This window comes from Hemiscyllium ocellatum, chromosome 1 (genome assembly GCF_020745735.1).
Source record: "Hemiscyllium ocellatum isolate sHemOce1 chromosome 1, sHemOce1.pat.X.cur, whole genome shotgun sequence".
Classification (NCBI taxonomy): Eukaryota; Metazoa; Chordata; class Chondrichthyes; order Orectolobiformes; family Hemiscylliidae; genus Hemiscyllium; species Hemiscyllium ocellatum.
Window position 1 is genome coordinate 88,491,334 of NC_083401.1, and position 25,140 is coordinate 88,516,473.

Genomic DNA, 25,140 nt, shown 5'->3' on the forward strand with positions numbered 1-25,140 from the left:
GTTATTGCCTAGTTAGGATATCATTTAGCATGGTATCCAGATAAGTGAACTGAATGACGATATTTCAGGATGAATTTCCTTGGAGTTCCTTCCATTACGCTGCTAAAACTAGAAGGAAGTTCTATTTACAGGTTTAAATGGGATCTTTAACAATCTTGGAGTAGTGTGGAGGGGGGCAGAGGGGTGTTCAAAGAAATGCATCCCCTTATTAACAATAGATAAAAATAGAAAAAAGGAACAAAAGTGAATCTTAACCTCCAAATGCACACACAGCTGTCTGGAAGTAGAAGAGCAGTAATGTGGAATACCATGTAGCAATTTCTATGGACAATTTTCATGAGCCGAGTAGGGTTATTAACTTACTATGTTTTTGTTGCATTAAACATTATGAACCTGAACTGCAGTAATGCTTTGAATTTTTGTTATTATGACTAGATTTAAGAGTATAGTTATACGGATAGGAAAGATTTTAAGAGATATGAGCCAAATGCAGGCAAATGGGATGAGTTCAGTTTAGGGCCTATTTCCATAGTAAGTATAAATGCTTAGGAAGTTTTAGCAGGTTTAAAAATGAACAATTCCTAGGTCTGAATAGTTGTGTGCCATGCTGCTGAGGGAGATGAGTGAAGGGTTCTGACCCAAGTTTTTAAGTCTTTTATGGCAACAGGGAAAGTGCCAGAGGACTGGAGGACAGCTAATGTGGTTCCACTTTCAAGAAAGGTAGTAGAGATAAACTAAGTAATTACAGACCAGTGAATCTCACATCAATGGTAGGGTAACTATTGGAGAAAATTTGATGAGCTCTGGAGTGGCAGCAGCATCTTCAGAGGCAGCGTGGCTACAGAGTCAGCTGGCCTGTGAAGCCTGGAGCAGGTCTCTCACTTCTGCATGGCATGGGCTGGTGTCACCCGGAGTGGTGGAGAAGGGAAAGTTGGACTCTCTTTAAGTTATCTTTCTCTATTTTTTATTTTATTTTAGGTTAATGTGAATGGTGCTATGCATGGCGATGGTGCACAATTCTTGGTATATTTTATATTGATTAGATGGAATACACATGATAATAAATGATTCAATAAATGAAGGAGAGAATTAATTTCCATCAAGTTTGGTCAAGGATAGTTGGCATGACTTTATCAGAAGAAAGTCATGCCTAAAAAATTTATTGAATGTTTCAAAGAGGTGATCAGTTGTGTAGTCAAGGGTGGTGTAGTTGATGTCGTTTTATGAATTTCCTCGAAGATTTTGCCAGGGTCTCATTGGTGAGAGTGACAAAGATAATAAAAGAACATGGGATCCTGGGTAATTTAGCAAGGTGGATCCATAGTGAGCTGAGTGGTAGGCCACAAACAGTTCTGAAGAAGGGCCACTGAATCTGAAACGTTAACTCTGCTTTCTCTCCACAGATGCTGTCAGTTCTGCTGAGTTTTTCCCAGCAATTTATGTTTTTATTGCAGATTTCCAGCAACCGCAGTTTTTTTTTGTTTAGTACTCAGAGTGGCAGGATAGTGGAAAGCTCAGAGGAATAGAGGGATCTTGGGGTCCTTGTCTACAGATCTCTGAAGGTAGCAAGGCAGGTTAGTAGGGTAATAAAGAAATTTGCCTTTATCAGTAATAAAGTTATGGAGGTGCACAGCATGGAAACAGATCCTTCGGTCCAACTCGAGCATGCCAACCAGATATTCCAATCCAATCTAGTCCCACCTGCCAGCCCATATCCCTCCAAATCCTACCTCTTCTTATACCCATTCAGAATGCCTTTTAAATGTCGCAACTCCGCCACTTTCTGTGGCTGCTCATTCCATACACACATCGCCCTCTGCGTGAAAAAAGTTGTCCCTTGGGTCCGTTTTATATCTTTCCCCCTCACCCTAAACCTATGCCCACTAGGTCTCGAATCCCCCATCCCAGGGAAAATACTTTGTCTATTTATCCTATCCATGCCCCTCATGGCATAGATTATAAGAGTAGGGAGATTATATTGGAGCTGTACAAAACTGGTTAGTCCGCAGCTTGAGTACTGTGTGCAGTTCTGGTCATTGTACTATTGGAAGGATTTGATCGTTCTGGAGGAGATGCAAAGGAGATTCACCAGAATGTTTCCTGGCATGTGACAGTCTAATCTTGAAGAGAGGCTGGATAAGTTTGGGTTGTTTTCTTTACAGCAGAGAAACTGAGAGGGAACTGGTTAAAGTGAATAAGATTTTGAGGACCATGGACAGAGTGGATAGAAAGCAGCCGTTGAACAGTCAGTAATGAGGGAACAGTCAGTAGTTTTAAGGTGAAAGTCAGGATGTTTGGTGGGAGCTTGAGAAAATGTATTTTCACACCAGAGGATGGTGTGAATTTGGAATGCTGTACCTGGAAGGGTAGTAGAGGTGCTTTAAAACTCTTTCACAAGCTTTAAAAAGCACTTGGATGAGCACTCAAAGTTTTGGGCTTAGTGTGGGAAAGTGGAGCGAGTGTTAGGCAAGTATAGTCGTAAATTTCTGGCGGTACAAGCTTGATGGTAATGTATGATTGCATTATTGTAAGTTTTATTTTGTTATTTCCAGTTGTAGCACAAAAAGTGGAAACCGGAAATTTGTACAATCTGAAACTCTCTCAGCATGCAGTTAATGGGCCTTGGAAAAATGAAACCCTAATCGAGCTAATATTTTTACACCTTTTCTTTGAATATGTTGCAGTATCAGTGAAAATAACCCATCTTTTCTGCTGCTAGTTATAAAAAAAAACCTGCAAATTAGTTTGCATTCTCTTAAAAAAAAATTACTAGAAGCCTCAGCAAAGAAAGCAACTCATCCCACTGACTACAAGTTTATAGTTTTAATTCTTCCCTCTTAAGCAGAACTCAGTAAAGGTCCATGCATTAAAACAAGATTTGATGCATCTGCCTTGGTAACTGCAGGTCTACCTGATGATCTGTGTGGGAAAGTGGGAATTCTTTTATGTTTCATTGGAGCTAGTGGAGAAATAGGAAAGAACTGGACAGTTAGGATGGGTTTCACCTGGATTGAAGTGGGACCAATGTTCTATTCAGAGGAAAGATTAAATAGGGCTACCAATAGGACGTTTAGTCTAAAAAATGGTATGGCTGGGGTAGGGGTGGGCAACCTGGCAGAAATAGCCTGGTTTCTGAAATTAAAACAAATAGGAAATCAAAAAGGTCAGAACAAAACTATGGAACAAGAATGGTACAAATGTTCACAGAACAAATGCAAGTATAAAGTGGAAGTTTTATATCACTGTTAAAAATTGAAAGCAGTAATTCATAGCGAAGAATTGAATGTCATCAGAACAATTGAAACAAAACTACATAAAGAACAGGTCTGACAAATATATTTATGAAGTTATAACTTAATCTGAAAATATGGGCAAAAAACAATGTAGGTTTGGCTAGTTAATTAACATCATAGCAGTAGGAAAAGGGACATCGGAAATGAGGGTTATAAATAGAATCCAAGTAGATGAAAATAACAAAAAGGATCTATCATTCTATTAAAGCTGATTTGCAAACCAACTAATAGGAAATGGATGAAGTAATAGTGAGTGAATACGTAAATTGAGTGAAAAGATATAGGTAAAATCATCCATGATTATTAAGCTATGTTTTAAGGTAAAGATTGAGAAGGACAAAGACCAAAATTGGAAAAAATCTGACAAATAATATCTTAAGGAAGGAAGAACAGAGCCGAGAAAGACATAAAGGAAAAAGAAGTATTGTTGGAGTTATAGATCAGCAATGGAAAACATTCAAAATGGTAATCAATTAAATCCAAAAGAAATGTATCCCAATAAAAAGCAAAGAAAACCTAGTCAGTAATGACATACCATGGATCATTAAGAAAGTAATAACAAGCAAAAATAAGGAGAAAAAGGTACATAGACAACAAAATTTTAAAAAACTTGCAGAATATGAAAATGTTAGGAAACAAGGTTAAAAAGGTGAAGAGAAAGTATGAAGCTGACTTTCCAAAGAATATAAAAGGAAGCAGTAATGTATTCTGCAGACTCAGAAATAACAGAATGTTGTCCATGCTTTGGATACTTTGACCAGTTTGTGTATAAAAACAACTGACCCAAGAACTCTGTTGGTGAGGTGGACATATTAACACAGACTTCGTTTGCAGTACAATTAAATTTTATTAACAAACTGAGCATTTCCCAAATTCCCACAATATTTACTCACTACCTAGTTCTATCCTTCTGAAAAAAGATATTATCTGCCATGATCCATGTGTTTGAGCTGGGCCATAGGAATCTCCTTCCTCTCTGACATGCAGATGGTTCCGTATCATGAAGGTGGGTCTCATAAGTCAGGACAAATGTTCTCCTGGGGCTTTCTGGGTTGCCTCATGGTCTTCTGCCATGGATTGTGCTGCTGGCCTGTGAGTCTTAAGCGGGTCTTGCTATGAGTCTTTGCTGAGGGGGTGGTTTCCAGGTGTGTGTTCCTAACCCAGCTCAAAAGACACCTTCACAAATGTTCTGTGGCCTTTGGAGTCACGAGCTGGTTTCAAAGCATCTAATGGAGTCACACCAACACCCTTTTCGTTGTTGCCATTCTGGGGAAGTGTAAGGTGAACATCCTCACCTATCATCCCACCAAATCGACATCCAGAGGATCATTAGCTGCCAGTTCTGTCACCGTCAATGGGTTACCACTATCAGACACATATTTCCCTCCCCTCCCTTGTCAGCCTTAGACAGAGATGTTACCTCTGAGATACCCAGTTCACTCTTCCTTCACTCCCAACATGTCTGCAAAACCTCATGGCACCTTCACCTGCAATACCAGAAGTTGTAACACCTACGGGTGTACTTCCTCCTCCTCACCATCCAAGGCCCCAAATACACCTTCCAGGTGAAGTAGCGATTTTTCTGCACTTTGCTCAGTCTAGTCTACTGTATTCATTGCAAGGAGAAGGTGAAGACTGCAGATACTGGAGAGCCAGGAAAAGCACAGCAGGTCAGGCAGCATTCAAGGAGCAGGAGAGATTCGTTGCTCACTAAGTGGTTTTCTCTACGTTGAGGAAATGAAGCACAGTCCATGTGATAGCTTTACAGAACCATAAGACATAGAAGTGGAAGTAAGGCCATTCGGCCCATCAAATGGCTGATGGGCATTTCAATGCTGCCTTCCCGCACTCTCCCTGTATCCCTTAATTCCTTGCAAGATTAAGAATTTATTAATCTCTGCCTTGAAGACATTTAACGTCCCAGTCTCCACTGTGTTCCATGGCAGTGAATTCCACAGGCTCACCATTCTCTAGCTGAAGAAATGTCTCCTCATTTCTGTTTTAAATTGACCCCTTCTAATACTAAGGCTTTGCCCACGGGTCCTAGTATCCCCGCCTGATGAAAACAAATTCCCAGCATCCACACTTTCTAAGCCCTGCATTATCTTGTAAGTTTCTATTAGATCTCCCCTCAATCTTTTAAACTCTCATGAATACAATCCCAGGATCCTCAGCCATTCATCGAATGTTAGGCCTACCATTCCAGGGATCATTCATGTGAATGTCCACTGGACGCACTCCAGTACCAGTATGTCCTTCCTGAGGTGTGGGGCCCAAAGCTGGACATAGTATTCTAAATGGGGCCTAACCAGAGCTTTATAAAGTCTCAGTAGCACATCGCTACATTTACATTCCAACCCTCTTGAGATAAATGACAACATTACATTTGCTTTCCTAACCACTGACTCAACCTGCAAGTCAATCATTAGAGAATCCTGGACTAGCACTCCCAGGTCCCTTTCTACTTTGGCTTTAGGAATTTTCTCATTGTTTAGAAAATAGTCCGTCCCTGTATTCTTTTTTCCAAAGTGCAAGACCTTGCATTTGCTCACATTGACTTTTAATCTTCCTGCAGCCTTCCCACCTCCTCAGTACTACCTGTCTGTCGCCTAACTTCATATCATCAGCGCACTTCGCCAGAACGCCCCCAGTCCCTTCATCCAGATCATTAATATATAAAGTGAACAGCTGTGGCCCCAACACTGCAACGTGCGGGACACCACTTGTCACTAGCTGCCATTCTGAAAAAGAACCTTTTATCCCAACTCTCTGCTTTCTGTCAGACAGCCAATCCCCAATCCATGCCAGTAGCTTACCTCGAACACCATGTGCCCTCACCTTACTCAGCAGCCTCCCATGAGGCACCTTATCAAAAGCCTTTTGGAAGTCCAGGTAGATAATATCCACTGGGTTTCTCTGGTCTAACCTACTTGTTACCTCTTCAAAGAATTCTAACAGATTTGTCAGGCACAACCTCCCCTTACTAAATCCATACTGACTTGTTCTGATCTGACCCTGCACTTCCAAGAATTTAGAAATCTCATCCTTAATGATGAATTCTAGAATTTTACCAACAACCAAGGTTAGGCTAATTGGCCGATAATTTTTCATCTTTTGTCTTGTACCTTTCTTGAACAAGAGGGTTACAACAGTGATTTTCCAAACATCTGGGACTTGCCCTGACTCCAGTGATTTTTGAAAGATTACAACCAAAGCCTCCACTATTTCTTCAGCTACCTTCCTCAGAACTCTAGGATGCAGCCCACTGGGGCAAGGAGATTTATAAATTTTTAGATCTTTTAGCTTTTCTAGCAGTTTCCCCTTTGTAATGGCTACCATAATCAACTCTGCCCCTTGATTCTCCTTAATTGTTGGGATATTACTCACGTCTTCCACTGTGAAGACTGACACAAAATACTTATTAAGTTCTTCAGCTATTTCTTTATTTCTCATCACTTGCCTTCCTGCATCAATTTGGAGCGGCCCAATTTCTACTTTTGCCTCTCGTTAGTTTCTTATTTATTGAAAGAGGCTTTTACTATAATTTCTAATATTACTGGCTAGCTTACTTCATATTTGATCCTCTCCTACCTTATTTCTCTCTTTTTTATCCTCTGTTTGTTTTTGTAGTCTTCTCAATCTTCTGATTTCCCAGCACTCTTAGCCACTTTATAGGCTCTCTCTTTTTCTATGATACATTTCCTGACTTCCTTTGGCGTTGGAAGAATAGTACCTCATTTTCCACACCGGAACTCTGCAGTCTCTGGACTCAACATGGAGTTCAACAATTTGAGGGCTTAAACATGTTCTCCCATGTCCTTACCCTAAACCCCACACATCAGCCCTTGTCATCACATGGGCTGCTATCACACACAACCTATTGTCAGCCATTAATAATCCCCATGAGTAGCTATTAATTACCCCAGACTGACCTTTACCCAGAAAATGTTTTTTCTCTCTCTTTGAGTTCAATCTCAACCTATTGTTCACTCCTCTTCCCTCCCCCACCCATCTTCTGAATATGAACCAACATTTCCCTACCATCAGTTCTGATGCAGGGTTACTGAACCTTAAATGTTAACTTTGATTTCTCTCCACAGATGCTGCCAGACTTGCCGAGGTTTGCCAGCAATTTCTGTTTTTGTTTCTGGTTTCCAGCATTCAATGTTCTGTCAGTTTTTGTTTAGTATAAATCATCTGGACTCAAGAATCAGAAATACTGTTTCAAAATTTATGTATAACATCAAATTGGCTCGATTAATTAATACAAACATATGCTTCATTAGAGGAAGACAAATAATAAATTTCCAGATTGGACATGTAATTGGTAAATAATATATAATATATAGTATATAATGAAGTGGGACATTTAGGCACAGAGTCTTCCAGCCAATGGAGAGTTGTCTCCTGATTCCCAATAATTAAATTTTACTAAGGCACCTTGATACTGGGAGATGTGCATTACTATATCCAAAAATTTGTCATATAGCCCATACTAGTAACATGGGATGGTGGGACTCAGGAAAATAGTGAGGAAAGAGATCAATCTGAGACTAGTACGGTTGGGAAAAGGAACAAGTCAAACAGTCACGGCTGGCAGAAACAAAGCAGAGAACTAGATAGGAATGGTAAATTAAACTGCATTTGCTTCAAAGCAAGAGGCCTAACAGGGAAGGCAGATAAACTCGTGGCATGGTTGGGAACATGGGACTGGGATATCACAGCAATTACAGAAACATGGCTCAGGGATGGACAGGACTGGCAGCTTAATTTTCCAGGATACAAATGCTATAGAATGGTGAGCAAGAGAGGAGGGGGAGTGGCATTTTTGATAAGGGATAGCATTACTGCTATAGTTAGGGAGGATATTCCTGGGAATACATCCAGGGAAGTTGTTTGGGTGAAACAGAAATAAGAAAGGGATGATCACCTTATTGGGATTGTATAATAGACCCCCTAATAGTCAGCAGGAATTGAGAAACAAATTTGTAAGGAGATTTACATTATTCATAAGAATAATAGGGTGGTTATGGTAGGGGATTTTAACTTTCCAAACATAGACTGGGATTGCAATTATGTTAAGAGTTTAGATGGGGAGGAATTTGTTAAGTGTGTACAAGACAATTTTCTGATTTAGTATGTAGATGTACCTACTAGAGAAGGTGCAAACTTGACATACTCTTGGGAAATAAGGCAGGGCATGTGACTGAAGTGTCAGTGGGAGAGCACTTTAGGGCCAGTGACCATAATTCTATTAGTTTTAAAGTAGTAATGGAAAAGGACAGACCGGATCTAAAAGTTGACGTTCTAAATTGAAGGAAACCAGAAACAAAAACAGAAATTGCTGGCAAACCTCGGAAGTCTGGCAGCATCTGTGGAGAGAAATCAAAGTTAACATTTAAGGTTCAGTAACCCTGCATCAGAACTGATGGTAGGGAAATGTTGGTTCATATTCAGAAGATGGGTGGGGGAGGGAAGAGGAGTGAACAATAGGTTGAGATTGAACTCAAAGAGAGAGAAAAAACATTTTCTGGGTAAAGGTCAGTCTGGGGTAATTAATAGCTACTCATGGGGATTATTAATGGCTGACAATAGGTTGTGTGCGATAGCAGCCCATGTGATGACAAGGGCTGATGTGTGGGGTTTAGGGTAATTTTTACAGTGTGAGGCAAGAACTTTCAAAATTTGATTGGGGGCAAATGTTCGCAGTTAAAGGGATGGCTGGAAAATGGGAAGGCTTAAAAAATGAGATAACGAGAGTCCAGAGATAGCATATTCCTGTTAGGGTGAATAGAAAGGCTGGTAGGTGTAGGTGTTATGCAGATGTGGGTGTACCTTTAAGAGAGTGAAGGACTTGGCAAGTACACTGAGTGCTGGAGAATTTACAAAGTAACATTTGGTTAACAACAAACAGCATTTGCTGAATTGCCTGGAAATGACAAAAACAGTTTGAAATTAGGCTGATCAGTTTAAATTATACCCTGAAAAATATCAAACTCCAATTCAGTTTGAATTGAGCATACTGACAATGTTAAAAGCCAACGACACAATCCAATGCTTTGGGGGTATAAGACCAGGGAAATTTGAACAGTTGACAGGAGAACTGCCAACCCTGTATTTATATAGACTGCTTGAAAAATAGCTCTCTTAAACGTACCTATTTGATCAGTAATCTGTGATGCAGCAATTCCTAAGAAAAAGAAAAGAAGACTCAGGAAAATCCGAACAGAAGAACAAAACCCGCCTCGTTCTGAGATAAGAAATGTGGTTTTATAAATCTTGATTGGGAATTTTATTGGACTAGTATTATAGAAGGGAAGGTAACAGATAGGTTTGAGTAAGGAATGGTAAATAGTTGTTAGTTAATTATTCTCTGTTGTACTTTAAGAAATAAAGTTGTTAATTTTTACTTTAAATAATTCTTGGCCACTCGAATGTATACAGATTACTACACTGAATAATTTTTTTCTATGTTGCTGGTTTAAAATAAGCAGGAGTGTTCCCTATAAGCATAGGGAAAGCTGGATGACAAGAGAAATTGAGGTTTTGGTTAAGAAAAAGAAGGAAGCATGTGTCAGATATAGATGGAGAGATTGAATGGATGCTTATAAGAGTATTAAGGCAGTAGGAGTATATTTAAGAGGGAAATCAGAAGGGCAAAAATGGACGTAGCTTTGGCAAATAGGGTTAAGGAGAATCCAAAGGGATTTTATAAATATTGTCGAGAGTGTCGTGCTGGAAAGGCACATCAGGTCAGGCAGCATCCGAGGAGCAGGCAAATTGAAGTTTGATTCCAGATGAAGGGCTTATGCCTAAAACGTCGATTCTCCTGCTCCTCTGATGTTGCCTGACCTGCTGTGCTCTTCCAGCACTATACTCTTGACTCTGATCTCCAGCATCTGTAGTTCCCACTTTCTCCCCGGATTTTAGAAATGCTGTAAGGACAAAAGGGTAACTAGCAAGAGAATAAGGCTCCTCAAAGATCAGCAAGGCAGCTTCTGTATGGAGCCACAGGAGATGGGGAAGATACTAAATGAGTATTTTGCATCAGTGTTTACTGTGGAGAAGGATATGGAAGGTATAGAATGTGAGTAAATAGATGGGTGACACCTTGAAAAACTGTCCATATTACAGAGGAGGAGATGATGGGTGACTTGAAACTCATAAAAGTGGATAAATTCTCAGGACCTCATCAGGTGTCCCTGAGACCTCTGTGGGAAGCTAGGGAAGTGACTGCTGGGCCCCTTGCTGAGATATTTCTGTCATCGATAGTCACAGGTAAGTTGCTGGAAGACTGGAGGTTGGCTAATGTGATGCCACTGTTTAATGAAAATCAGGGAACTATAGATCGGTGAGCCTGACATCGGTGGTGGGCTCGTTGTTGGAGGGAATCCTGAGGAGTAGGCTTTATATGCATTTGGAAACGCAAGGACTGAGTACGGATAGTCAGCATGGCTTTGTGTGTGGGAAATCATGTCTCACTTCTTGATTGAGTTGTTTGAAGTAGTAACAAAGAGAATTGATGAGGGCAGAACAGTCGACATGATCTATATGGACCTCAGTAAGGTTCCTCATGGGAGATTGGTTAGCAAGGTTAGATTTCATGGAATATAGGGAGAACTAGCCATTTGGAGACAGAACTGGCTTGAAGGTTGAAGACTGAGAGTGGTGGAGGAGGGTTGCTTTTCAGACTGGAGGCATATGACCAGTTGTGTGCCACAAGGATCGGTGCTGGGTCCACTACTTATCGTCATTTATATAAATGATTTGATTGTTAGCTCTTGATCAGATGGACCAATGGGCTGAGGAATGGCAGATGAAGTTGAATTTAGATAAATGCAAGGTACTGCATTTTGGAAAAGCAAATCAGAGCAGCACTTATACACTTCATGATAAGGTCCTGGGGAGTGTTGCTGAACAAAGAGACCTTGGAGTGCAGGTTCATAGTTCCTTGAAAGTAGAGTCACAGATAGATAGGATAGTAAAGAAGGTGTTTGGTATGTTTTCCTGTATTGGTCAGAGCATTGAGCATAGAAATTTGGAGATCATGTTGCAGTTGTACAGGACATTGGTTAGGCCACTTTTGGAATATTATGTGCAATTCTGGTCTCCTTCCTATCGGAATGATGTTGCGAAACTTGAAAGGGTTCAGAAAAGATTTACAAGAATGTTGCCAAGGTTGGAGGATTTGAGCTATAGGGAGAGGCTGAACAGGCTGGGGCTATTTTCCCTGCAGCGTTGGAGGCTGAGGGGTGACCTTACAGAGGTTTATCAAATCATGGATAGGGGTATGGATAGGATAAACAGACAAAGTCTTTTCCCTGGGTTGGGGGAGTCCAGAACTAGAGGGCATAGGTTTAGGGTGAGAGGGGAAAGATATAAAATGGACCTAAGGTGCAACATTTTCACACAGTGGGTGTTGGATGTATGGAATGAATTGCCAGAGGAAGTGGTGAGGGCTGGTACAATTACAGTATTTAAAAGACATCTGGATGGGTATATGAATAGGAAGGGTTTAGAGAGATATGGGCCAAGTGCTGGCAAATGGGACTAGATTGTATACCTGTTTGGCATGGATGCATTAGACCAAAGGGTCTGTTTCTGTGCTGTACATCTCTATGATTCTATGACTCTCAGTTGTAATTGTAATGTTTAAGAACTAAAACTATGCATCATATTGTTTGTTCTTGGGATGCAAAGTGCCTTGCCAAGGCAACATATTATATTCTATTCCTAATTATTCTGTGAAAGAGATGGACAGCTGAATTTTTAAATAATTAATTGATTATTTTTACAGCTTATTGACTTATTCATCCAGAGAGAGAATGCCAAAGAGCATAAGGTGTTAACCACATACTGTGGCCCTGAGTCATAATAAGGGCTAAATTTGCTCAGGTCCAGTTTCCTGAAAAATCAAAAAAATATATTTTTCATTACATAAGCTCAGATACAAAGGCCTAAATGTAGGTTTTGATTTCTTGTCTAATACTTGTGCTTGAAGTAGTTCCAATGAAAGAAAAAGCTGTTCTCATCAGAATATTCTCTATTTGCCTGGAATTATGCTGCTTCCGTGTTTCTGGATCTCCTTCCTTAATATCACTGTAGCTGTAAACCACACTGACTGCAATGCTTCAAGAAAGCAATGACGACCATTGCCTTTTCAAGGATGATTTGGGTTGAGTAATAAATAGCAGTCATTCCAATTATTGCATTGTCCCAAGAACAAAAGAAATCCAGGCTAGATAATTGCAAGCCTATCTCATGACATTTCCAAGATTCATCCACTGCCACCCTCTCAACCAATATTGAATATAGTGACACTTCTGGTTGCCCTTCATGCCCTTACAGGAATACAAATGGAGTGGTCCCCTATAAGCTGCAACTCCAAGAGGTCATCAATTCTAAATTCATGAGATAGAGACTAAAACAACATGTCACCACTTCTGTTGAAGTAATTGGTGTTGATCCTGGTGGAATTGGTATTGACATAAACACAAATATATCACAGAGGAATAGTTCATTGATGTTTCATTATTTTATCTTTTCTCATTTGATTTCATATTCCATGTGACACTACTTGTTCCTTAAATCATTTTCTTGTTTCATGATTGCATTGTGAAATAACTATGTGATTTTGATATCATAGTTGAGGAAGGGAAAATACCTCTTGAGGGTCTGAATTTGGAGAATGTAGAAGCAGTGGCTTAATTTTTGCAGGACTGGATGTGTGAGGGGAATGGTTGTGTGTCAATGGCCTAGTTGATAGCTCTCAACCTCCCATTTGTTGTTTTCCAATCTTTTGGGATCTGGTCAGTGTCCAGTGGATAATGAAAAATAATCTTCAGGGGAGTGTGTAATCATTTCAGCAAATTGCTTCAGAACTCAAAAATAAAGCTTTTTGAAAAAGAACTTCATTTACCTTGTGTTTAAACAATCTCTCCTATATATCTTTTTTTGATCCACCTCATTTTAACCCTCACCTCTAATCCCTAGTATTTCTTATTCATTTAAATGTGAGAAAGATGAAATCAAACTGAAATTTCTGCTCATTTCTATTTGATTTTAATTGCTGACCATGTGGATTAATGGCTGGTTTCTAATAACCAAGTCCCTATGTTGCTGTGCAGTCACATAACTTGAACACCAGCTGCTGCACAACGTGAGGTTACTGGATGTTCACATGGATTACTGCTTGTGGATGCTGTTTATCTGGAATGAATACAGAAACTCAGAGAAACTCTTGAGAAACTCAGCAGGTGCAGCAACTTTAGTGGAGAGAGAAACAGGATTAACATTTTAAGTCCAAAGCCGCCTTGGGTGCGAGACCTGATGAATTTCTCCAGCACTATCCATTTTTATGACTGAACTTTAAATGCTCATTCTTTTGCTAGAATTTGGAGTTTTTTTCTTAAAATTAAATATGCCCTTGTGCTTCCAACTTCATTCATTCTATATTGGCTAATTGTTAGTTATTAATGGCACCCTAATCTGGCACCAATGACATTTCAAAGAAATGGAAAATACAAAACTAAACAAAAACAATCTATAAACAAGGCTTTGACGCAAGTTTTATGGGTGATTTGTGTATTTTATTCATCTGAAATAAGGTGGTGTTCTCAAAATTTCTTCATTTACATTAGATAATTGTCTCAATATCCAGACTACAATATCTGTCTAGAACTAGTGGCCTCCATCAATTCTGTCAGGTACTTTCAAAAAGCTCCTCCGATAGTGTTTAATGAGAATACCGAATAGACTACCGTAGTCAGGATCCAGGAATTGTACAACTAAACGTTACCGGTATCTAAACAACCAGTAATGCCAAATTTAGACATGAGGTTTTACGTCCGACTGCTCTTGCATTGAGATTAGCAATTGAGACGTTTTGCAAATGTGTGCTCAGACACTGTTCTCTATCTTCTGACTCATTTGATTTGAATGCAGCCTGGTAATTAAAAAAAACACTTAACCAGTATCTTTAAAGCCGGGTTTTCCCCGCCACGTCGCCCAATTTAGTTCAATGAATCTGCCTAGAATTTGGCTTGCAAGCCATCGCGGGCTGCGGACCTAGCCGTTGACCAGGCTGTTCATTACTGCATATGAAAGAGTTAATAATCGAAATGTTTTTAAGGTAATCAAATCTGGACTTACGATGTCATAATTATTAACCCTACGACTGAGACCGTCAGCGTAGTGGCGGAATTGGTATTCTCAAACCCAAATAAAATAGAATAACACTCTAGAAATACAATCATAGCTCGGAATGTTGAAGATAATTTGAAGGAATCGAGACATTCAATTAAGTTACTTCCTTATCATTATTCCCAACGGAAATATAATTTGCTGTGTAATCAAATCCTCCTTACCAATTGAGTACGGAAAATGTTCAGGGTGCCACCCATTTTAGAGAATAAACATTGATTAACAATATTGCATGTTATATTAATGGCATTTGCATCAACAACGCTCTGTATAAGCGGTACGTTTCGTTGAATATTCCAATCGTTTCAACGTGTAAAAACCAGATCCCCAGCCATTGTCTCTTGCTCTTCAAGCAGTCATAAAAGTTGCTTTGAGAACGTAGTGTTTGAATATGGGATTTTTCCAAACTTTGATCTGTTCGCTTTGATTCCACACTACAATCAGACAGAGATTTCAAAGAACTGATCAGTGGAAGTGTTAACATTTCAGTTATTGTGTTCACACAGATATGCTTTGAGTTTGCAATTCTAGCGGTTAGCAGTACCCACCACATGACTTCATAGTTTACAATTTGCAATAATATAACAGACACCTGTTATGAGGTCGTTTTGTGTAATTCATCATTACTGTTGAAGACAAAAATATAATTACGTTGGAAATCCCTCCATTGCTGGACCGTTGCCAACTTGATTCGTAGGCACACGCAACCTTTTAAAGTAGTTTTGTCGTGTTGTATGGAAGGATCGTTCTTGTCAAGTGGATTAAGTAAAGCATTGAAGTCGTTTATTTCGTTAATGTTTATTGCCAAGGTGACCGCAGTAAAAAAATAACCTATTTCATTGACATTGGAACCACGGGGATTATAAGAACAAAACAAGACAGAAATTCCGACGCAGAGCCCAAATATTTAACGCACACTTTCGAATTGTTCCTGGGAACCCTAACGCTGCCCAATCACTATTTTGCTTTTTTTGTGATATACATGGATTCAGAAAGTACATGCCGCCGTTTCTTTTATCAGAGGTTTATGAAAAAATTGAATTCAGTGTTTCCTGGAATTGGATGACTGATAAATGGATGTAGCTAATTGCTATAATACTTATATCCCTGTACTGTTTCCACGCCAGAGTCTGGTAAATAAAGAGCTAGCTCATAATAATGCGCCCATGTGTTTTTTTTAATCCAAAATAAAATGACTTCGAAATGAAACATGTTCTTGTTCAGAAAGGGACTTTGCATAACGTTTCATTAGAATATAATTGCGGCTCAAGTTATTATTTTGCGTTTCTGAGAAATCTCTTTACCAGCACTAGAGTATGTTATCATCATGTGTTGTATATGCGATTGAAGTTTGGTTCCAGAAATCACTGGGTTTTTTTTCGCTGTAATGTGCCTGGGCAGGTACCAGTGTTAGGTAACGCCTCCACTTGTACCTTCCCTTTGCACCTGTTCCACGTAATACACAGACATCAAGCAGTACTCATTAAATCAAACTCCCCGGTGTTTATATAAAATGCATGTCCTGGACCAGAGAAATAATTCGAATATATTACTATCTTGAGCAAAAGGTAAGTGAAGGCTTCCGACATCTTTTCGGCACCTAATATGGAGATTGGGAGCACAGTCTGTGACTCCCTTTCGCCTTGTTAATGTATTGTTTGTACTGTTAAGTCTGTTGAACATTGTGTAAAATATGGTGGTCGTGTGGGTTGCACTTGAAAGTAAATAAATAAAAACTCTGGCGATCGGAATGAGACGAGTTTATTAGCATATGCCCAGAGGGCTTATTTACATACGGTATGTATATAAACAGTCGGCTAATCTGATTCGTTTCAGAACCAAACTAGAATATGTTCCTTTCGGCGTTAAGTCTCTGGACTTTTTTAAGAGCATGAAATAGATAGTGTACCGCTGAGTGAAAACCACGCAAATCATCAGGGGCACGACCTTCTTTTGGGGTTTTTTTCTAGAGTTTTATTTTTGTGTGTTTTTTTGTTCCCCCTCCCATTTTAGTGTTTAACGGTGTTCTCGGTCAAGCGGCTCACCATGGCCCCGTTAGCCGACATCGCAAGCTACTTGGGCGGTCTGGATGCTGGACACATCGCGGCTCCGTTCTTCCTGCCCGCGGCGGCGGACTCGCCAGTTCTCCTGAGCGATCACCTCGCCCAGACCGAAAGCAGGTTATCGCGAAGCACCACCACCGACTTGGTGCACTTGCAGGGGATACTGCGAAGGAGACAGCTGTACTGTAGGACTGGCTTTCATTTGGAAATCCTTCCAGGTGGAACAGTGCAGGGGACCAGGCGGGACCACAGTCCTTTCGGTACGTCTGCCTTTTCTAAACTCAGTCATTGCTACCTCCGTCAATTTTCCTTACCCGTTAAACTTCACTAGGTTACTCCACACAGGGACATTGAAACGTGCGCTGAAGATTCATTGTTTCCGATTACAATCAGAGATACATTTATTCGCTTTGGTTTCGCGTCTCTGATACCATCTCCACTTCATTTTTCTTTTGACTGAATGTTCGGGATTTTTGCATCAGTCCCGTCTGCAGGAAAATATTAACCATTAGCAGGTGCTGCGGACATGAAAATAAATGGATCAGTGTTTTACATTTTTGGATAAGGTGTCATCCTGGTGCACTTTTTTTGACGATTAAGATTCAGATGAATCCTCCAGCTTTGGAATGAATATCACTGAAGCACCGCTGCTCGGTACAAACATGTCCCCAGGCCGAGACCACTCGCAGTTTTCTTAATGGGGGGGGGAGTGGGGGGTTGGGGGTTGGGGGGGTGTAGATGTACACGGAGGACATTGGAGAGGCGGATCATCACTACACTTTTATTTTCAGGTAACGTTTAACCAACAACTTACCGCGGTCCCCGCCACCACATCTGTCATCAATATCAGGGCAAGGCTAAATTAAAATACCTACAAGCAAGTCATCTACCATCCTCTCAAACGCTTGTTGCTCTGTAACACCATGCCCGCATGCTCTTTCTTACTGATGTGGTCGGGCCAGGAGATGGATCACAGCCTTCCCCCGCCCCCCCGTCAGAATTCTCGAATTTGAGATCTCTGTAATCGGGCAAACACCCCTCTACGGTTGCCCTGTAATGTTTTATTAACGCCGATTTTGCTGAGGCATTTTTTTTCTTAAAAAAAGATTTCATGAACGTAATTCAGAAAAAAAGTCACCCCGCGTTTCAAGAAATAAATAAATTGCAGAATTGCAACCATAAACGAGAGAGCACTTACAAATCGGTGATTCCATTCTTAGCGGCACAACTGAAACATGGGAAATGATAACAAACCACAAAGATTGGAGTCACTCTTGGGTAGCCCACTGACTCGAGTACCTATCCTAACAAGTCGTGTTGCCCGGACCAAGCACCTTATTGTCCTTTTTTAATTTTAACACAAAATAGCCGTCTCCAGGAGCGGATTCCATCCCCATTCTTTCTCATTTTTGCTGCACAGGCACCGAGCCAACACCAATGACATATCTCAGAGTTGGCGATTCTTCCAACAGGGGTTCACGATTCAGACATTTCCAGCCCGCCGTCCAGCAAATTAATGCTATTTTATTTTTAAAGTTTAAAAAAAAATCTCTTCTTGCCTCACTAATAAATCTGTGTCATCAAGAAACCCATATGGAATGGTGCCCAAAAGCAGCTTCAGGTTTTGGCAAGCAGCAGCGGAAATGATTAAGATTATGTGGGTCTTGTTGTAAGGACAAAATTACACAACCACATCCAAAAAGTGTTTATTCCGGGCACACAAGAAAACCCTGCCCGCTCTGATCGTTTTTTTTTGCCTGTTAGCACAACACAAAATGTATAGCAGTACACCGCGCTATTGCTTAACGAATGTAAACATTTCATTTATTAACTTGTTAAAAAACTTTGGGCACACAAACTGTCAAGTCTTTCCTGTTTTACAGGGATCCTGGAATTTATCAGCATAGCTGTGGGATTGGTCAGCATTAGGGGAGTGGATAGTGGCCTCTACCTGGGAATGAACGATAAAGGAGAACTGTACGGCTCAGTAAGTAATGCGATTTATTTAAACTGATGGAGACGTTTATATTAGGAAAGCAGATTACATTTAATATTGCAATGCGAATATTTTGTGATAATTCTTGTCCTAGATAAATCAGAATACTAACGCCATCAGTGCCTCTCGGACCCACAAATTTCTATATTTAACGCTTAAGAATGCTGAAGAGAAAGGCAGCAGGAGGGTCTGAGAGCTGAGAGCTATTAATCAAGAAACCTCATAATTTAGTATGTTGTTGTATATCGCCAAATACTTTATATCATTGATTGAAACAATGCCAGTATAACATGGAGGAGTTTATCTTTTCCTCTTCATTGATTTAACAAGAGCTATTGTGATTCAGTTTTTAGTTTTGTAAAAAAACATAATTATGTTAATTTCTCAAATATCTTCAAAAACATTAAGATGGGCAACTTTGCTCAATGAGATTTTAGATTTCCTCCTGTATGTTCAGTACCTATCATAGCTGGATGTGGCTTGCTGGGAAATTACTTGGAGAGTTCAGTTCTTTGGACAATTAGAAATAATCTATTTTTAAAATGCTTCTGGAATTCTAATGTGAAATGAAAAGTTTAATTTCTGGCAGGTACAAAATATGCCTCTATGAAATTTGTACTGCAAGTTTTACTTTTAATTTTATAGTTGTTCAAAACCAAGCTAGCTAGAAACAAATCCAGTATTAGAGTTAACTGCAGTATTAAGGATTTAATTAGATTGCTACAGCATTGCATTTTTAATCCAGCTACTAGGCCTGCAAATCTACAGTTTTACAGCTCAATACTTAGGACTAATTAAGTAATCTCATTCAGATAGGTAGTAAACATAGCTCACAGTGGAAACAAAAATAGCACTTCAGTGTTGTGTGGTGTGTGTGACTAATTCAGGAGCAGTACGAGGAGGTGGAGTTCTGCCCTAATGTATAATCTGTTCTGCACCTGTCCTGAAATTGTCAATGAGTGCAGGGAGAATTCAAGGCCTTTAGCACTTTGGTTCAATTAATGTAATGTGCGTTCTAAGAGAAATATACCAAGCTAGAATATTAATGCAGGTAGTGGATTTGTACAATGACCAGCACATTTTGCAAGTACATTCACTGTTTTACACCTACCTCTGTATCATGAAGGTACAATAATGTGCACCAAACATGTCATATTAAAATGGAAATCTTACTGGTAATTACAAACAGATAGCAGGTGAATATTATTACATTTGTAACATTAATATTGGTAAATTAATATAGTTTATTGAAACCATAATAATAATTAATTTTCTAAAATAAATAAAAGAAGCCACGTATAAATAGTGAATAGAGTGAAAAGTAAATGTCAAGTAACAGTATTTTCACATACAGTGTAGTAACAATCAAAATTGCCGTTTATACATTTCTTCCTGTAATGGATTTAAGTTCCAGCAGGTGGTGCTTAAATTACAAGTTCCCTGCAATGGCTTGTGGCACCCATCAGAACAGGTTGTTTCTAAAGAATGAAACACAATTTCCAATCTTATGTTGATTTAACAATTAGTCATTTTATATCAGTCTAGTCAACACTAACCATAAAAAAAAAGCTCCAAGGTCAAAATAAAATTACCTAGATGATTTAGGCTTTTATGACTGAATATAAGTTAATTGCTGTGGTCAAAGGTTTAGAAGAATCACTTAGTTTTTGAGTAAAGTTTCCTAAAACTGCCCAATCACATTGACAATTGTACATTTGGAGATACCATAAAAATAACATGTTGGGACATTGTTAGCATTATTTCTATAACTATAGATGCAATCATTGCTGCTGTGATCGATATTGCTTTTTATTTCAGCAGTTAAGAATCAACCACATGCTGTTCAATATATCCAGGTCCAAGATCAAGAACATTTGTTTAATATTTTTTATTGTGGAATCTATATTATGCATACTTATTGTCTAAACAATCTAAATTACCTCACAAAATTTATTTCACTCAAACAATTTGTGTGGACATGACAAGTTTCTATGCTTGCAGATATTCCTATATTTATATAAATAAAACAGAAAATACTGGAAAAAAATCACAGCAGGCTAGACATCATAAGTGTAGAGAAAGAAATAAAGTTAGTGTTTCAGGTCTGTGAAATTTCATCAGAATTGGGAAAAGTTATAGATGTAATAGGGTTTGACCAAAGGAGGGATGGGACAAGGACAAAGTGAATTTCTGTGATTGGGTGGAGGTATTGAATGATAGAAAAGTTAGTCCTCCAGGACTTAGGGAATTGTGATGGGGCAGAAAACAGAAACAGAAGATGTGTCTAGAACATGTTTGGTATTATTTGAAAGATTATAGGAAAACAAAATAAACAAAGGAAACAAAATGGAGACAATAATTTGTTGAGCTCAAAAGGCTTTGAAGTGCCTTATTGAATGCTAAATGGTCATTTCTGAAATTAGTGAGCTTCACTGGAGCAGTACAGTAAACTGAAGGCAGAAGTGTTAGTGTGAGAGCAAGATGGATAATTAAATTACAGGCCACCGGAGGCTTGGGATAGAAACATAGAAGCAAGGGATAGAAATAAGCCATTTGGCCCTTGAAATGTATCCTTTTCTTCAATATGATCATGGCTGATCCTCCATCTCAATGCCATATTCCCATTTTCTCTCTATACCTATTGAATGCTACTCTAGTCTTAAAGATCTAAAAAGATGAATTTCTTTTTTGAATATACTCAGTGCCCTGGTCTCCACTGCCTTCTATAGTAGCAATTTTCACAGGCTGACCACCCCGTAAGTGAAGCAAGTTCTAAATGGTCTACTTCATATCCTAAAACTGTAACCCCTGATTCTAAACATCCTCCTTGCATCTAACCTCGTTAGAATTTTATACATTTCAATTAGAACCCCTCTCACCCGTCTAAACTCAAGTGAATACAAGCCCAATTGAACCACACCCTCCTCATTGAACAGCTCTGTCATCCCCAGTATCAGCCCGGTGAACCTTTGTTGCACTCCTGTGGCAAGCATATTCTCTGTCAGGTAGTGACACCAAAAGTTTACTCAATAGTCCAGGCACAATCACACCAGGGTCCTGTATAACAAATAAGACGCCCCTAATTTGGAACACAAATCCTCTGCCAATGAAGGCCAATATAGCATATGTCTTTCTAACTGCTTGCTGCATCTGTTTGTTTATTTTCATTGACTGGTGTACAAGAACACCCAGATTCCTCCCAACATTTTCCAGTGTATTACTATTCAAATAATATTCTGCCGTTATGTTTTTCATGTTGAAATGCATAACCTTCCATTTATCCAATGTTACACTAACATCTGCTACGTGTTTTCCTACTCATTCAACTTGTCTAGATTGTCCTGAAGCTTCCTTGCACTTCTCACAACTCACAAAAGTGCACATAGTTACTTTGACATTAACAAACATGGAAATACTGCATTGGGTCACTAGTCCAAGTCATTTCTGTATGTCATGAATAGCTGGGGTCCAAGCATTGATTCCTGTCTTACACCACTGGTCACTGCCTGCTACCCAGAAGATGATTCATTTACTCCCACTCTCTGCTTTCAGTCTGTCAATCAATTCTCAATTCAATCCAGAATATTTCTCCACAACCTGTGTGCTTTAATGTTGCCAACTGGACTCTTATGTGGGACCTGCAATAAACCTTCTTGAAATTTAAATACTTTGCATCTAATGGTTCTGCCTTATCTGTTCCCCTAGTTACATCCTCAAAACTGCAATAAGTTATTTAAGCTTTATTTCCCTTTCATAAATCCATGCTAACTTTATCGAACACTGTTAGTGCTTTCCAAGCATTCTGTTATCATGTTGTTTATAATAAATACTAGCATTTTTCTCCACTACTGATATGAGGCTGATTGGTCTGTAATGCTCTATATTTTTCTTTCCCTTCTCTTTTTAAATAATGGGGTTACCTTTGCTATTCTCCAATCTGCAGGAACTGCTCCAGAGTCTACAGAATTTTGGAAGATGGTCACTAATGCATCTAATATTTCTAGCGTGTCTTCCTTTAGGAGTATGCAAATTATCAGGAGGTGGGGATTTTATAGCGTTTAACCCCATTAATTTCTCATACACCACATTTGTTTTACTAATACTGATGTTCTTCAGTTCCTCCCTCTCACTAGTCCCTTGGTTACCTAACAAGTTTGGGAAATTGCTTGTGTCCTCTTTTGTGAAGACAGACCAAACTGTGTATTCAATTCTTTGCCATTTCTTTATTCCCATTATGATTTCCTCCATTTCTGAGTGCAATCATCTTAATGTAGAGGAGGCCACATTGTGCAACACACACATATTGCAGCTGTATTTTGAAAACATTTTTGGATTCTAGAGTGGTGAAAAGAAAGAAGGTGAAAGGTAGTTTATACCCCACCAGTGTTTGAATGGAAAGGTGTGGGATGAGGGTTTGAGATGTTTGACATGATAAAGGAATGGACCAGTGTGTCACAGAGGGAATAATTTCCTTAGAATGTTGAAAGGGAAAGGAAGGGAATATGGATTTGGTGGTGACATCATGCTGAAGCTAATAGAAATGGTTCAAATGATTGGTTGAATATAGAGCTTGGTGAGGTGGAAGATGAGGACCGGGGGAACACTATCATGGTCTTTGAAGGGAAGGAAAGGAATGAGAGCAGAAATGTGGTAAATATGGTTGATACAATCACTCACTACATCACTCACTACATCACTCACTGTGTCAAGGGCAAGGAATGGAAATTGAGGAAAAAGGAAAAGTTATACAGGTTTTTTAGAATAGCTTTCCTCAATATGGATACAGGCCCTTCAGACCAACAAGTCCACACCAACCCTCCGAAAAGCAGCCCACCCAGAACTCCACCCTATATTTGCCCCTGACTAAGCCACCTAACACTATGGGCAATTTAACATGGCCAATTCACCTGAATTGCACATCTTTGGTTTGTTGGAGGAAACTAGAACACCCAGAGGAAACTCGTGCAGATACTGGGAGAATGTGCAAACTCCACACAGATAATTGTCTGAGTTGGGAATTGACCCAAGGCCCCTGGCGCTGTGAGGTAGCAGTGCTAACCACTGAGCCATCATGCCATCCCTGGTTGTAGAAGGGTGCATCATAAGAAGAGATGGGACAGAGGCAAAGGAACTGGGAAAATGGAATAGAATCTTTTCAGGGAGTAGAATGCGAGGATACATAGTCAAGATAACTATGGGAATCAGTGGACTTATAATGAATAGTAGCTGATAGCCTATTGCTAGAAATTAAGACAGAGAAGTTGAGGAATGGAATAGGAGGCTTGCTGAAATTAGGGCAAGGTTATTTTGTATTCTGAAAAATACTGCATTCCAAGAAATACATTAATTCCCCAATATGGCCAAGTTCCAGCAAGCAACCTGCTTGATAATCTGATAGAAATTTGTAAATCAGCAGTATTTTAACCTACTCTTTATAGTTTTGTAGCTTTCATTTTCCTTTATTTTCCTTTCAGGAGAAACTGACAGCAGAATGCATCTTCAGAGAGCAATTTGAAGAGAATTGGTACAATACTTATTCCTCAAATCTGTACAAACACAATGACACTGGAAGACGATATTTCATTGCACTCAATAAAGATGGATCTCCAAGAGATGGAAGCAGATCCAAAAGGCATCAGAAGTTTACACATTTCTTGCCAAGACCTGTGGATCCTGAGAAAGTACCTGAATTGTATCGAGATTTATTAGGATATAGTTGAAGCTGTTCAGCACCTGATGAAGAAGAATTATTTAATCTTTCTTCACAGAAACAAGGATGTAGAACAACAGCTTCTTACAGCTGTAAGTAATTTGGAGAGAGGATGCCCTCTCTGAGATGTGGCCTTAGTTTCTTCAAGTACGAAGCACTAAAAGTGTGTAAATCAGCTGCTTCATCGATGACCTTCAGTCTTCAGAAGGTCAGAAGGGCACAATTTTCAGTGTCATTCTTCACTATTCAGAATGGAAGCAACATGTGTCCAAATGCTACAAGGCCTTTACGATATCCAGATTTGGTCTCAAAGTGGCAAGGATCAGACAATAAGCATTTCTAACCACTTTCCCATGACATTCAATGGCATTACCATTGCTGAAAACCACTATGAATATCATTGGGATTACTAACGTCAGGGTTATCATTGACTAGAGACTAAATTAAATTAACAGCAGCTCAGAGATTAGGAATTCTTTGACTCACTTCCTGACTCCCCAGAGCTAGTTTGCCATCTACAAGCACAAGAGATATGTTGGATATTTTCTACTTTCTTGAGAAAATGCAGCTCCAATAACACTCAAGAAGGACAAAACAACACCACGTAGGACAGGTCAACTAGTTCGATTGTATGCCACCCACCACTGTCAATATTCTCCCTCCACCACTGAAACATAGTGGTAGCAGTATTTACCATCAACAAGATGCATCACAGTAACTCATCAAGGCTGCTTCAACAGCATTTTCTAAACTTGTGACCTCTACAATCTAGGAGAACAAGGATAACACCACCATTTGCAAGTTCAACTCAAAGTTACATGCTATCCTGACTTAGAACTACATGCCGATTCTTCTTTGTCACTGCGTCAAAATTCT

At 39.4% G+C, this 25,140-nt stretch overlaps 1 protein-coding gene across 1 annotated transcript; it reads left to right on the forward strand.

Annotated features, from left to right (window-relative positions):
• The first annotated feature begins 15,985 nt into the window (after positions 1-15,985).
• LOC132819179 (fibroblast growth factor 9-like) lies at positions 15,986-24,428 on the forward strand. Its single transcript, XM_060830617.1, has 4 exons — positions 15,986-16,063; positions 16,509-16,818; positions 18,442-18,545; positions 24,029-24,428. The coding sequence occupies exons 1-4, from the start codon at positions 16,013-16,015 to the stop codon at positions 24,272-24,274; spliced, it is 711 nt and encodes a 236-aa protein (XP_060686600.1). The 5' UTR covers positions 15,986-16,012; the 3' UTR covers positions 24,275-24,428.
• Positions 24,429-25,140: the final 712 nt, after the last annotated feature.

What these genes read in the sequence shown, in the direction of transcription:
- LOC132819179 (XM_060830617.1), top strand. Translation starts at nt 16,013, where the DNA reads ATGTCCTGGACCAGAGAAATAATTCGAATATATTACTATCTTGAGCAA. An exon ending in ATTACTATCTTGAGCAAAAG is followed by an intron (nt 16,064 to 16,508) that starts GTAAGTGAAGGC and finishes CTCCCATTTTAG; the next exon opens with TGTTTAACGGTGTTCTCGGT. An exon ending in GCGGGACCACAGTCCTTTCG is followed by an intron (nt 16,819 to 18,441) that starts GTACGTCTGCCT and finishes CCTGTTTTACAG; the next exon opens with GGATCCTGGAATTTATCAGC.